This window comes from Cucurbita moschata, unplaced genomic scaffold (genome assembly GCF_002738365.1).
Source record: "Cucurbita moschata cultivar Rifu unplaced genomic scaffold, Cmos_1.0 Cmo_Scf00044, whole genome shotgun sequence".
Taxonomy (NCBI): Eukaryota; Viridiplantae; Streptophyta; class Magnoliopsida; order Cucurbitales; family Cucurbitaceae; genus Cucurbita; species Cucurbita moschata.
This window is the reverse complement of record NW_019268560.1, coordinates 1,431,603-1,446,566: the sequence shown is the minus strand read 5'-3', so window position 1 is coordinate 1,446,566 and position 14,964 is coordinate 1,431,603. Positions and strand designations below refer to the sequence as shown.

General features: G+C 34.8%; 2 protein-coding genes across 2 annotated transcripts; one reads left to right on the top strand and one right to left on the bottom strand.

Annotated features, from left to right (window-relative positions):
* The first annotated feature begins 1,039 nt into the window (after positions 1-1,039).
* Positions 1,040-10,629, top strand: LOC111434367 (EH domain-containing protein 1-like). The gene is made up of 16 exons (XM_023071811.1): positions 1,040-1,234; positions 1,342-1,421; positions 1,969-2,037; positions 2,125-2,182; positions 5,809-5,864; positions 5,956-5,998; positions 6,082-6,143; positions 6,329-6,442; positions 6,555-6,657; positions 6,760-6,809; positions 8,582-8,710; positions 8,844-9,095; positions 9,189-9,268; positions 9,435-9,561; positions 9,677-9,820; positions 10,157-10,629. Exons 1-16 carry the CDS (start codon positions 1,150-1,152, stop codon positions 10,340-10,342), a joined length of 1,638 nt encoding a protein of 545 aa, XP_022927579.1. The 5' UTR covers positions 1,040-1,149; the 3' UTR covers positions 10,343-10,629.
* Positions 10,630-12,239: 1,610 nt separating this feature from the next.
* On the bottom strand, positions 12,240-13,323 carry LOC111434403 (lectin-like). The gene is made up of 3 exons (XM_023071866.1): positions 13,088-13,323; positions 12,880-12,986; positions 12,240-12,790 (listed from the first exon to the last, which is right to left on the bottom strand). Exons 1-3 carry the CDS (start codon positions 13,253-13,255, stop codon positions 12,409-12,411), a joined length of 657 nt encoding a protein of 218 aa, XP_022927634.1. The 5' UTR covers positions 13,256-13,323; the 3' UTR covers positions 12,240-12,408.
* Positions 13,324-14,964: the final 1,641 nt, after the last annotated feature.

The following is a 14,964-nucleotide window of genomic DNA, read 5'->3' as shown; positions in this document are numbered from 1 at the left end:
CCTAACCCTCTATAGTTGAGACTAGGTTGAGTTGGGTTATCGGGTTATTTTTTTAATTATATAAACAATCATAGTTATATATAATACACATTACATTATATAACTAAAACATTTTACGAGCTATAACATATTACTAACATCATATATATATATATATATATATATATATATATTTAGAGTAGATTAGGATTAAGTTGAGTTGTAACTCTATTTTCAAGTTTGATCCAAAGAAAAAAATGTCAACCCACAAATTGAACTAAATTTTCAATTTTCAAAAAATTTAATATACTCCATACTAAAAAAAAAAGGGTTGGGTCAGGTTATTGGATTTTACGAACCCCTACTCACCACTCATAACAGCACACACCCACCAAGGAAAAACTAGAACATGCCATTGTTTGCATTATTAACCAGAAAAGTTAGGTCATCGAATTCGTCTTAGGCTTCCAATTGGCATTCAAGTGCGTTTTGGTTTTAGCGCTCTAAGAAGCATATGAACAAGACTATCACCAATAATATACCTAACTATCAAACTTAGAGCAAACACCTAACCCGTCAACCATTTTATTTTTCAAAATTATACTTATTTTTTCTCTAAATTTCTTTTACCATAATTTTCACATTACAAAATTTGGCATGAATTAAAAAAAGAGAATTAAAATTTTGAAAAATACAAAATCTTACACTTTTTTGTTTTTGTCCTCTCTGCGGGCCCCACTGCATTCATCATCCAATAATCAGTGGCTACACGTGGGCTCCACTCAGCAGATTTTTCAAACATCAAAAGGGCGCTCTCTCTCTCACTCTCATTCAAAAGTCTTGGGTGGATAAATCAATTACAATCACCTGTGAAGTCCCCACCGTAATCTTCCTGGTTTCATCACACGTGTCCAATCCGGATCAAATCTGATGAATCACATCCCAAACTACCTCCATCCTGACCATCCAATCACGAAGGATCACTGTTTCGAATGTACATCACATTACACGGAAGTATAGCTCAGCCACTAAGCCGCTTCCCAGCCAAAAAAGCAGCAAACGGCGTGGGTTTCAATTTTGTTCATCCCGAGCGCCAAAGCTGTTGATATTAGAGAGAGTAGAGCTGTCATAATCCGGTAGTCAAGTTTTGAATTCCATTTCTTTCAAAAAATGGAGATTGGATCTGGTGCGATTGGCTCCTGCTCGAAAGAGCAGCTTAAGATCTTTCAGGAATGGTTCGGTTTGGCTGATTCAGGTTTTTTTTTCTTCTTTTAATCCTCAATTAGCGTTTCTTGCTTGTTCTATTACTCATCTAGGATGTTAATCAATCGTTTTGTTTTCTGTTCTTCGATTTTGGTGTAGATGGAGATGGTCGTGTTACTGGAAATGATGCCATACAGTTCTTCTCCACGTCTCATCTTTCTCGCGCAGAACTCAAACTGGTATCTCACTTGTTTTTTGAAATCCATTGAGTTAATCGCTCAATCTAACTTCGACTCCTGGATAGATTAGATAATTATGATTTGAGTTAGTTGGGAACCTTTTCTGTTTGTCCTAATTGATGTTCTTAGTAGGATGCCTGATCTTGATGTGCTACCTCATTGGAATGAGACTTCAAGAAACTTATTTGTTTATTTGGTCAAATATTGTGTCTACGTTCATTTGATTTGATTTGATTTTCATTTTGTGTCTTCTTAAAATGTTCGTGCTTATTATTTTTCTAACTTTTCCTCTTACACGCGATTGATGAAAAATTTAGGAGCATTTTATCTAAATACGTTTCAATAATTCAAATGCCAACAAGGCTTTATTGCATCGAGTATATCCCTTTTATGTCTGTTTTTCTTTGTATAGCATCGGTTGTTGCACAGTGAGTGAAGAGTTTTGCTCCGATCACTCTCCATCTTTTAGGGGATTATATTTATTTGGGTATATAACATGTATTGGATTCAGAGGTTGTTACATCTTTTTCCCTTTTCCTGTTTAAAGGTTTGGGCTATTGCAGACTCCAAACGACAAGGATATTTAGGGTTCAATGAGTTCGTTACTGCCATGCAGGTTCTATTCGACTTTATTTTGATTTTATCACTTTAACTAGTACGTGGGGCTTTTTCTAATTCTAACTATTGTTTTGATAACAACCAGCTTATTTCTTTAGCGCAAGCAGGGTATGATCTGGATTCAGATATCCTCAAAAAAGCAGGCAAGTTGAATGATGTGTTTAATGTTCTGTCTCTTACTTTTAAGAATTTATGCTCTTGCTACTATTCTTGTAAGTGTAACAGATGAATTTTCCTTGTTATCAAGTCCGTATTATTTTGAAATTACAAATTATTGGTCTGGCTCAAGACATCAAATAACGCAGATACCATGTGCCAGAACTTTTAGTTCTATGAAATATCAGTATAGATACCAGTGATACTGAGATTTATTGAATTATTTTTCCACCGGAAGCATGCACTCACTGTATATATTTCAAGGGGCAATATGTTGGGATATTAAGTCTGTTGCCTATTTATAACTTATTTTATTCCATGGTTATAGAACTAAAACTATATGGAAAATGTTAGTAAATTTATAGTAAAAAGCTGGAGAGATATGTATGATAGATATTTATAAATAGTAGGTGGTTTGAAAGGTAGCATTCTCTATATTCTTCCTCACTGTACATAAACGAAGTCAACATCATAAACGTCCTGCTTGCATTTTCTCTTTCTTATTATCTGTGCTCGTCTAGATCGAGTGTGCGTGCAATCCTAACACAATATAGTCCAAGTGAATGTCTTGTAGACTTCCCAGGGGCTAATATTGTGATTCATGGCCAGAAATTATTTCTAACCAGTTAATCAATCCTTGTCTTGTAGACTTCCCAGGGGCTAATATTGTGATTCATGGCCAGAAATTATTTCTAACCAGTTAATCAATCCTCTAAGCTTGGTTCCTTGATTGAATTTTGCATATTATTGAACTAGATAATTTGAAAACTATTAGTGAAAAGTTTTAAAAGTAGGAAGGGATATGTTAGTGAAAGAGGGATTGATTGAATGATTAATGAGAAGATTGAATTATGAAGAGCAAGAATGCTCCATATTTATACAGAGAATATAAAAGATATTCAGAAAATCTACCTAAAAATCTGCAGAAAACCTGGTAACAAACCAGTAAACAAATCAAAATAAAATCTAATCAAATCAAAACTAAATCAAATAAAAAACTGGTAACAAACCAGTAAACAAATCAAAATAAAATCTAATCAAATCAAAACTAAATCAAATAAAAAACTGGTAACAAACCAGTAAACAAATCAAAATAAAATCTAATCAAATCAAAACTAAATCAAATAAAAAACTAGATCTAACTCCTAACGGAAATTTAATTAGATACTAACTGACAGCAATCTAAACAAATACATGATCTTTAACACTCCTCCTTGTTTAGATGCTGTGAACTCCAAGATTTTTTCTGAACACCTATCTTGCTCCAATTATTTTTTTGTTTAGAGGTCGATCAACCAACTCTCAGATTTTGTTTTTCTCGATCACCGAAAGCTCCTCCTCTGACAGGTGCATCATCAACCAAAGCATCTTGTCGTTCATCTGCAGACTCTTCTAGTCGTTCATCTTCAGACTCTTCTAACATGCAAACTTCAAATGGTGTGAGGACCTTCACATCTTTTGTTGAAATTCGACTTTGCAAGCACACAACAGTGTTTGCTGCTTTTCCCCAAAAACGTTTTGGAAGATTCTTCTTATGAAGCATGCGTCTCGTCATCTCCATTATGAATCTATTCCTCCTTTCACTGACGTCATTTTGTTGAGGAGTGTATGGTGCTGTCAATTGATGTTCAATTCCAGCCTTTTCACAAAACCTATTAAAAGTTTCTAAAGTATACTCCTTGCTATTATCTGACTTTATAGTCTGAATCAAGCATGCACCTTCATTCTCAACTTTGGCTTTGAATTTCCAAAATACACCCGCAACTTCTGACTTTTGCTTCAGCAAGAATATCCAACACATTCTTGTTAGTTCATTAATAAAAGCAATGTAATAAAGATTACCATTTAGTGATGGTGTTCGCTGAGGACCACAAAGATCAGCATGAACCAGTTGCAGCTTTTTCGAGCCTCTCCATGCCTGTTTAGGAAGGGGTTGCCTATGTTGCTTCCCAAAATTACAAGCACGGTAAGGAGACATGTCATCATCAATGTCAGTGAGTTCTTCTACCAGCTTCTTTGACTGTATCTGAAGCAAACCTCGATGATGAAAGTGCCCAAGTCTTTTGTGTCAAGTCCCAGTGGCACCAGCTCTGGATATAAAGGCCGTCGGATTTAGAGCAAAGCTTTTTCCTTTCATTTTGACGTTGAACAAGTCTTTGCCACTAGCATCTTTGATCAAGCACCGCTTATTCTCAAACAACACTTTATAACCTTTATTAAGTAACTGACCAACGCTCAAGAGATTTTGATCAATTTTAGACACAAATAAAATATCTGGAATAAATTTTGTACCTTCATAGCTTGTTATAGCTACTGTGCCTTTTCCCTTGACTTCCAAGTGTTCACCATTGCCAATCCTCACTCTCTTATCTTCGGTGTCTCTTAATTCCTCAAACGACTCCTTGTCATATGTCATGTGATTTGTGCACTCACTGTCAATCAACCAACTCTCGCTTGATTCTTTGCTTGAGGAAGAAGTGACCATAAACAATTGATCTTCTTCTTCTTGATCAACAACCTGTGCATCTACTTCTTTCACCAGGTCTTTGGCTTTGCAGATCACAGCTTCATGTCCAAGTTGATTGCATTTGGAGCAGAAGGCGTCAGGTCTTCTCCAACACTTGATGGTGGATGACCTTTCTTCTCACAATGGCGGCAAGGTGGATAAGATTTTTTGAAACCTCCTCCTTTTGTCTTTTGATAATTGGCAGATGAATCTCCATACGTCAATTGATTTTTGAAATTTTTGTTGTTTTTATACCTGCGGCTGTCTTGATGCTTAACAAGTAAGGCACCTTCAATCACCCTTTCTTGTCTCAAATTCAGGACTATCATTCCACGAATCCTCTCATCTCCTTCATATTCAGCCTTGAGATAATCCCATATTTCTTTTGCTGTTTTGAGGGACATTATTCGCATGAAGATCATTTCAGATACAGTGGCAAATAGGCAAGCTTTTGCCTTTGATTTCCTTGTCTTCTTTTCCTTCTGTAATTTGATTTGTGCTACAGTAGGATTTGCTAGAAGCTGAGGGACCTCGTACTCCTCTTCTATTGCTTCCCAAAGATCCAAGGCCTCCAAATAAGTCTCCATACGAACTGCCCACATTTGATAATTGTCTCCATCGAAGACTAGTGGTGCAACAGCTGAAAAACTTGATTCTCCCATTTTGATCTCATAGATCCCTTAAGAAGATAGCTCTGATACCAATTGTTAGTGAAGGAGGGATTGATTGAATGATTAATGAGAAGATTGAATTATGAAGAGCAAGAATGCTCCATATTTATACAGAGAATACAAAAGATATTCATAAAATCTACCTAAAAATCTACAGAAAATCTGGTAACAAACAGTAAACAAATCAAAATAAAATCTAATCAAATCAAAACTAAATCAAATAAAAAACTAGATCTAACTCGGAAATTTAATTAGATACTAACTGACAGCAATCTCAACAAATACGTGATCTTTAACCGGATAAATCTGGTCATATATAGTAACCGGAAAGTGCTTTCTTTGAATCCAACTATTGTGTTCATGTGCTTACCGTTGCAATGCAAAGGAAATACTTAGTTACTGCTCATTATACATTGATGTCCTTACTTTCTTTCAGCCGGCATGGAGGAAATTAAACTTCCAGTGCTTGACGGCTTGGATGCTTTAGTTGCTGTAAGTAATATCACTTATTTGACGATGTCGAATTTCCATTGAAATAATGAAACATTTATGTAAGATATCATTTTTCTGATCCTCTTTTCAGAAGACTAAGAGATTAGCAATATCTAGCAAACATGAAACAAACGGTTAGACAATTTCTGATCATTGAATTTCAATAATAAAATTGCCAACTTGGACTCTGATTTAAATTGATACTCCGCCAATATAGGAACTACTCAACCTATGCCACCGCCATCAACTCCATGGTTTGCTTCAAAATCTGGGAGTAAGGTATTATGTTTTTTTTTTCCTGTTAAATTTATTTCTTTTTTAGTTTGCATATGTTTCTTATTTCTGTTAGACATTTTTTTAACTTGTTCCAGATGTTTATTTTTCATGGGAAGTAATGAAATGAAATTGCAAATGTTGACCTGCTCCCTCTGGTAATGTTTTCCTCTGCATTCTTGCTTGTTCAGATTTCCCATACTGCGGTAACATCAATAATTGACGGTTTGAAGAAACTATATAATGAAAAGCTGAAGCCGCTGGAAGTTGCTTATCGGTTTAATGATTTTGTGTCCCCATCGCTGGTAAGTAGATTGGGAAATTTCTTGTCCACTTAAATTTTTTTAGTAAAGGTGGAAGAAGAGTTGCGACTGACGTTGCGTAAACGCTCCTTAAGTTTTGACTAATTTCTTGCAGACAAGCAGTGATTTTGATGCTAAGCCAATGGTAATGTTGTTGGGCCAATATTCAACTGGAAAGACAACATTTATCAAACATTTGTTAAAATGTAATTATCCAGGTGAGTTGAATTTACCTTATCATCTTTTGTAATCTGCATGTATAAACTTTGAATTATGTTTTTTTTAAAAAAATTATTTATTTATTTAATATTTTTTCTCAGGAGCTCACATTGGACCTGAGCCAACAACCGATAGATTTGTAGTAGTTATGGTAAGGGAAACCCTTCATTTTGTTGTTAAATAATAATTTTAAACTAAAAAAAATAATAACTTATAGCTTGCTTTTAGGACTGTTTGTTCTTAACATATTTTGTACTTCAAAAGTGCCAGCGTGTTTGTGCAATTCTATTTTGATTATCTTACAATTATTGTGTTATAATTTTTGGTAATCAACCTAGATGATCTTTTTCCTCTTCATATTTTCTTTATGAAAGGATATGGATGTAGTATGACCAGTGTCATGGTCCTCATTTTTAACCATGCGGCGTCGTGATCTTGACATGCTCACGACTAGTTTTAAGGGGAATCAAGCCCCATATATATTTTTTGTCCCGGCTTCGTGGCTTCATCGGATCTTAGACAAGGTTTGTCTTTGCCAACCGAACATTGCTTGTGCGGAATTTAAGCTTATTTGACCACACACACTGCATGCACATGCATGTTCAATTGTCGGCGATACAACCGACTTGCCTCTACACTAGGTCAAGTCATTCGACTCGACCTTGCCTCTACATAGAGCCAAGATCTCTCAATGCAACATTGCATCTCATCTTGTCATCTTAATTTCCATCGACATGGCCCATATGTCTTGATGCCATCCCGAGTCTTGGGGTGTTTTTGGCCATCTCAACTCACTTAGTCATGTCATTGAGAACGGGCCCACATGTTGCTCATCTCATTGGGACATCCCGAACATCCATCCATCCGGGTTCTATCGAGGCATTGACCCTCCCGTGCCCATGCTGTGTCATTTACGAATATCGTACCGAATAACAGGTGCATATATCAACCTCCGACATGCGGGCTGGGGCGCAATACCGACACACTCGTGCCGCCCGGTACTATCTTTGAAAAATCCATTTCAAAGGAAGTGGCCCGAGACATACGTCTCGGCACGCTCGCCCTCACTGTGACACACATTTACCACCGGGTAGCTCACTTAGGCCACAGGACCCAAGGGTGGTGGAGGGTTGACACCATGCCTCCCCCTATAGTACCTTCTGAGCAATTTTCAATACTACAGGCATAGACACGATTTTGGTGAACGGTCATATGATGTCATGGAGCGTCCGCCCGATGTCCGATTGACTCCAAATTTGGCAAGCATTCATATTTTATATGGACAGACTTAACTCCAGAACTGTATGCCCAAATTCTTTCTGGAACCCCACCTTTCGAGGTTAAGGCCTGGGGGGGTCCTACCTGGCCCTCCAACAAGCCTATCTTTGCCATTATTGTGTATTCGATGTCTTTATCTTACTTATGCCTCAGACTTGTCTTCAATGCCCACTCTGTGTCGTATGTTAGATGATGCACCATCCTCCTTGATTGCATCATGACACTTGTCTAGGCCCTCATGTGGCTAGATGGGCTCCACTTGAGGATTGTTGCTTCTCTTGTTGCAACGTGAGTGTCACAACATACTCTCTTCATAGTTAGGTTGTGACATTCTCCCCCACTTAATTGGGGCACAATCATGGTTAGGTTGTGACACCCAGTCTCCTTGTTGGATGTGTTTCCTACAATTTCTCAAATGAAGAAAAGTTGGCAGAAGAACCTTTTACAGAGTTCTTTTACTTCCTAATGTCAGTGAAATGTGTTTACACTGAAGCGACTTCCGTTGATAGATCAAAATAAGAAAGAACTGCCAGTCATCAAACGAGAAACTTTACCTATGTAATCAAACTGGATGATACGTTCTTATTAAGGATCATATGCTAACATGTCCACGGTTCCATTGCTTGGTTGTGAATTTGTGCTCAGTCTGGACCAGATGAGAGAAGTGTTCCAGGAAACACTATTGCTGTTCAAGCAGACATGCCATTCTCTGGTTTGACATCCTTTGGTGGAGCGTTCCTGTCGAAGTTCGAATGTTCTCAAATGCCACATCCTGTATGTTGAAGTTTTCAATGGCTTAGTTAAAAACTTTTAATACTGTCAGTTCATCTTATTGTTCTTAAATCTTAATTAGTTTCATTTTTCCAATTGCTATAACGGCGCTAATATTTTCCACCTATACTTTCAGCTCCTTGATCAAATTACCTTTGTGGATACTCCTGGGGTTCTATCCGGGGAAAAGCAACGCACACAGAGAAGCTATGATTTCACAGGGGTTATATCATGGTTTGCAGCAAAATGCGATCTCATCCTTCTTTTGTTTGATCCCCATAAACTGGATATCAGCGACGAGTTCAAGCGTGTTATAGGATCTCTTCGTGGCCATGATGATAAGATTCGAGTTGTTCTCAATAAAGCTGATCAAGTTGATACTCAACAAGTAAGATTTAGACTCATGCAATTATTTTCTTCTTTGCAGTCTCCTTTATTGGAGGATTATAACGTATACCTTTTTGAATTTTCATCATTCTAGTTAATGAGAGTATATGGAGCATTGATGTGGTCTCTCGGTAAAGTGTTGAATACTCCAGAAGTCGTTCGTGTTTATATCGGGTAGGTTCTTCGATTTCCAGTCTACTAAATTGATAGTAGTGCGTTCATTTTGATATTTCTTGGATATTGTGTTTGTTGGTATCTTGAACCCTTTTGAGATTTCCTGATCAAGTTGATATTTTCTTACTTATTTCACTTGGTTAATTTTATTATCTGATTCTATCAGGTCATTTAACGACAAGCCTGTTAACGAAGCCTCAGTCGGCCCAATTGGTCGCGATCTTTTTGTGAAGGAACAAGATGACCTCTTAGCAGACTTGATTGATATTCCAAAGAAAGCATGTGACCGTCGGGTATAATTCTAAATACATATTTTGATTGCATATGCAATGACAATAATCATAGATACCTTTCCCTTCTGGGCACCACTATGATCTAAATAACGAAGTTTTCATTTTCATATTCCAGATTAATGAATTTGTAAAACGCGCCAGAGCGGCTAAGATTCATGCCTACATAATGAGCCACCTTAAAAAGGAGATGCCTGCCATGATGGGCAAAGCTAAAACTCAACAACGGCTTATTGATAATCTTGAAGATGAATTTGGAAAGGTAGCTAAGCTCTCTCCATCCCTATACATTCAATAGTTACAATATGAATTTAACAGAGTAACTTTTGGAGTAGAAATGATTTAGAATTTTGAATGAAAATTGAGACTTGGAATGACGTAGCCTTGACCTATAACAAAAATTTGAATCGCTTTATCATTTTAGGTCACTACCAAACTGTTTGAGGTCCCAAATTTTATTCGAAACTCGAAAGAATTTACGCTCCAAGAGTAGTTTAGAAACGTTTATAAAATGTCAAGAGAGCATACTTTAAACATCATTGTAGTTTAGTTATATATATCTCAATGATTTTTTAACTGAGAACTCTGGTTGTCACAGGTTCAAAGGGAGTACCACCTACCGCCGGGGGACTTCCCAAACGTGGAGCATTTTAGGGAGGTACTAAATGGGTACAGTATTGATAAATTTGAGAAATTGAAGCCTAAAATGATTCAAGCTGTGGATGATATGCTTGGCTATGACATCCCAGAGCTTCTGAAGAACTTCAAAAATCCTTATGAGTAAACTCTAATATTATAAAGCATCTCTGCGCTTGCATTGCTACTTGCAATGAATGTTTGATGATTCCAAATTTCGTTAGAATTCAAAATTTTGGCGAATCTTCTTTCCTTCTTTTTCATTCTTTCTTTCCATTAATGCTCAACTGTATGTGTATCTTTGATTGGGCATTTTGATGTAATCTTCTTAGTTTTGGGGTTTAAAAGACTACCCTAGTGCATTCCATGAGTTAAAATAGTTAATCGATTGTCGAAACCAAGGAAGATATATGGTTTAAATCTTATTTCTGAATATTATACAGTCTTTCTTTATATTTGAGCATTGTAATTTTATTTAAAAGATACTTTATAATGTTATTTATGAAAGTTGCTTTGCCGAGGCAAGTGGGCTTCATTCAGTGGAATGCTTTGTTGGTTTAGGGGTCCGATTTTTCGGTTTAGTGTGTAGGGAGACGCCTTTATTGACCTTTCAATAGATTTTGTATAATTATTATTTTAGAATATCATATAATTTATAATAAATCATGCTATACATATTTTAATTTAACAAAAATAATTTGAATTCATAGAATAAAGTACTATCTAAATAAACCTTTTTTGTTTTTTTGTTTTTTTTTTTAAATTTTTTTTAAATATAATTATGCATTTTAAAATTTTAAATTCGAAATAGGAGATACACGAAAAGCATAAAAATGTTGTTTTAAAGATTTTTTATTTATTTATTTTTTAATAATTATAAATGATGTAATAAAACATAAATAACATAACAAATTATACCTTAATATTTAGTATTTCTGAAGCAGTTGTTCATTTCATTAACATTTAACAATATAATTAATAAATATATTATTTCTTAGGCTAAGTAGTCCTACTTTAGGCTCGAGATGAGTTGATAAGTACCATATAAGGGCTTGGACTCGTGAGTGGATGAGTTTCGATATGCTAACTAGTTTAAGCCTCGATGGAAGTCATCCTATGCACTAGAACGCGCGGTATATATTCGAGTAATTATGCTTAAAGAAAAAAGAAAGACCTCAGAATCTAAGGACGAAGGTCCTTTAGATAGATCATGGTAAGAACCGGCTAGTCAAGAACATAACTAAATAACCTAAGTACTTACAACGAGGCCATATCAATGACACATTAAGAGCCTACAAGTAGACTACTTACAGAATTTTTGTACTCACTTCATGTTTTTCATATTTTTCCCAGTAAATAAGGAGCTGAGATTGGGAGCGGACTCTAGAGCAGGTGCCATAGACAAGCCTCACTCGTTGTCTTCCAGCCGCTTTTGTTTTAAATGTTTTGCGTATGTTCCTTATATTGTATTTTAACTGTTAAGTTGTGTTTTTATATAATAATGTATGAACCTTATTGTGATATAATATAATTTTAATGTCTATTATGTTTTAAATTCTCTTTGTTTTATTTTTATTTTTTTATTTCGAGAAAAATTTGCATATCCTTTTCGGTCCTTACATAACAAATGTGTCAAGAAGCACATCCTTACAAATTTATTAAGCTGAATTTGTTCCTCAAAATTGAGGTTGTATAGAGCTTTACAATAAGGTCATTTTACATCTTAACTTAACCTCAATCTTAAGAGAAGTTCTCCTGAGGAAGCCGAGAGCAAAGAAGGTCTGAATCAAGCTAATCAAATGAGTGAAGATTTGGATATATTTTCGATTATGAGAATTTGAAAGCCAACAAAATTATGATTGATTTACTAGCTTTTATTTATTTATTTCTTTTTATTTAAAGATTTTTGAATTGGTAATTATTTGCCGTGTTTATACTTACCCGTGTTAGTAAGCCAAAAAGTAGTATTATATTTATTTATTTATTTTTATTATTTTTTTTATATTTAGTTCATACTTATATTTTATTATATTCGAAACAAAAAGGGTTTAAAACTTAACCTTCTTGCCAGTAAGCAAAAGGTCTATTATTTATGGTTTCATACTAGTACATTCTTTCATATTTGATTATAACACAAACTATCGTTCCTCAACATCAAAATAAGTGTACTTTGAGTTTGAGAGAGAGAGATTGTGTACACCAAGACTATTTTGATCATGAGCAACCACATCCCTTTGCTCCAATCCGAACACCTTTCACGAGCAGCCCTCTCTTCCAATGCCCTCCATGTTCATAAAAGGCAAACTCGATCTCGCCACTACTTCCACAGCCATGGTTACCTACCTTGTACTCAACAACAATCTCAAACCACTGGTTTCGTGGCTTCCCTGACAGGCATTCCTGGCGCACTATCTTGCTCCCATCTGGCTTCTTCAATTCAATGTTCAGAGGAGCATCCCATCCGGAGGCTCTATCATTTAGCTGTACGTGAAGTGCTACTTCATACACAGCATTTGGTGAGAGCATAGACTCATTGATCTTTCCACGAATGTCCAGCCAAGATACTTCAATAAGTTCTGCAACTTCACTACCTCCACTGCAAGTTTTTAGACACTCGAGTGAGAGAGATCAAGAAATTAACTTTTTATCATTTTTTTCGCTTGAAAAATTAGTTAAAAATTATACCAGGATCCCCATTTCCAGTATCTTTTATCTTCAATCCAAGCGATTGAGAGAGCCCTTGCAAATATAAAGTACCAATTGCTGTTTAACTTCTTATCAAAGATGTACCTCTGTGTGAAAAGTAAACAAAGAAAATATTTTGATTTAATATGTTTATGATATATAAAGCTGAGTAAAATAAGTTGAAATTGATATATATAGTTGCACTTACTATAGCTCCCTTGTTTAGGAGGATCCCAGCAACAAGTTGGTCATAAAGCTTAACGAAGGAAGGATAGTGCAGTGCTACGTCAGCATTCTTCAAAATAACATCCAAGCAATGGCCAAGCTTCACTTCTCCTCCTAATTTCTCTCTGGCTTCCCTCTCTTTGTTGTCCATTATAGTGCCTTCTTTTTTATGAACTGAATTGAGATATGAGTTAAAGTGAGAGGGAAGAAGGGGTATATATAACCCCTTCTTTGGTACAATATTTTGAAGATAAGCCATGCACAATTGTTATATTATTTTCCGTTTATGAGGTTGTAAAAGAAATGAAAAGACATTTTAATTCTTTAAAAAAGTAAATTTTATGTATTTTACTTTTTCATTTATATTTGTGTTTTTCTCTAGTTGAAAAATAATTAACAATATTTTAATATATATTTAAATTATTTGTAAATAAAAAAAGATGGCCCTTTATTCCTTTCTTTTAAAAAGTAACCGAGTACTTTCGAGTAATACTTGATGCAAGTATATCTCATTTTTGTATGAAACATTATTTAAATATAATATTTTGTTCGTTAATAAATTATAAATCTAGAACGGTTTTTTTTTTTTTTTTTTGTTGAAAGATAAATATTTTCTAGAGTTATTTATTAGTAGATATTGCCAGTTAATCACATTTATTTATTCACTATTGATTTTTAAAGTATTTTAAAATTTATAAAAATTGAGCTTACCTCAAGTTTTATTTATTTATTTATTTTTTATAATGTGATGTTTGATTATAAAGAATAAATTAAATAAATGTGACGATGTGTTGAATGAGTATATGATCTTTATTTGGAAAGATATCAAATGAATATTTTGAAGATATGGTTGAGAATGAACGGCTTTATTCCCGTGGCATAAGCATTAGGATCAACTTTAATTTTATTTAGAATTAAACTAAACAAAAAGTTACCTAAATTTATAAGAAATATGAAGAAAGTTCTGGCTAATTTTTAATTTACTAGCTTCAACTCCTCCGGCAAAATCTTCGAGTTAAGGTTTGTAAAAATCTCTAAAGAAATTTTTTAATAAATTAGAAAAAATATTTAGGGAGAATTCCCATAGACAGACAAGATGCTTTTTGACTCATCCAATAGTCTTATTTACAAGAATATGAGTCGAATGTATCTAATTTGTTAAGATATAACTTATTTAAATTATATTTATATGTCATAACATATCCAAATATACATTTAACTAATTTAAATCACCCAAGTAGATATGGGGTTGCACTTTTAGGCAGCATGTTATGTCCATTAATATATTCATTATAAATGAGTGATTCTTCATGTGTTGTTCGTAATTACAGCTGGGTCAAAAGTCGTTTGTAACGACCTTAAATTTCTACGTACCTAGAGTTGCTACCATCATCATAACGTAATCATTTTGTGCAGAAATAAGTGTTTAAACTTTATCATAAAACATAAACTTCATCTTAAAACACTGACATGGACTTACTTGTTTGAAAGTATTTTTAAAACGACACAACGAAATACTAAATGGAATAAATAAACATTAAAAGTAAATGTCATATTCTAACCTAACTCTAAGAAAATAAATATAACTACCCTATGCATGTGTCATGATCTCGAGATGCGACGTCATCGGTCGTACAGGGATGCCTTGTGTCATAATCGTCATTTCTTGATAGCAGATTTGGCGATTGTGCAGAACTCAATCCTAGCATTGAGTGAGTCAAACCAATTTCGGATCACGTTGGCTACGGTCGGGCAACGTGTATTTAAACCTCAAGCCTCGATTTGATGAGAAGATTTTAGAAAGCGAGGGAGAGAGGTTTTATAAAGAGAGTTTTGAAAGCAAGAATGAGAGAGAGAGAT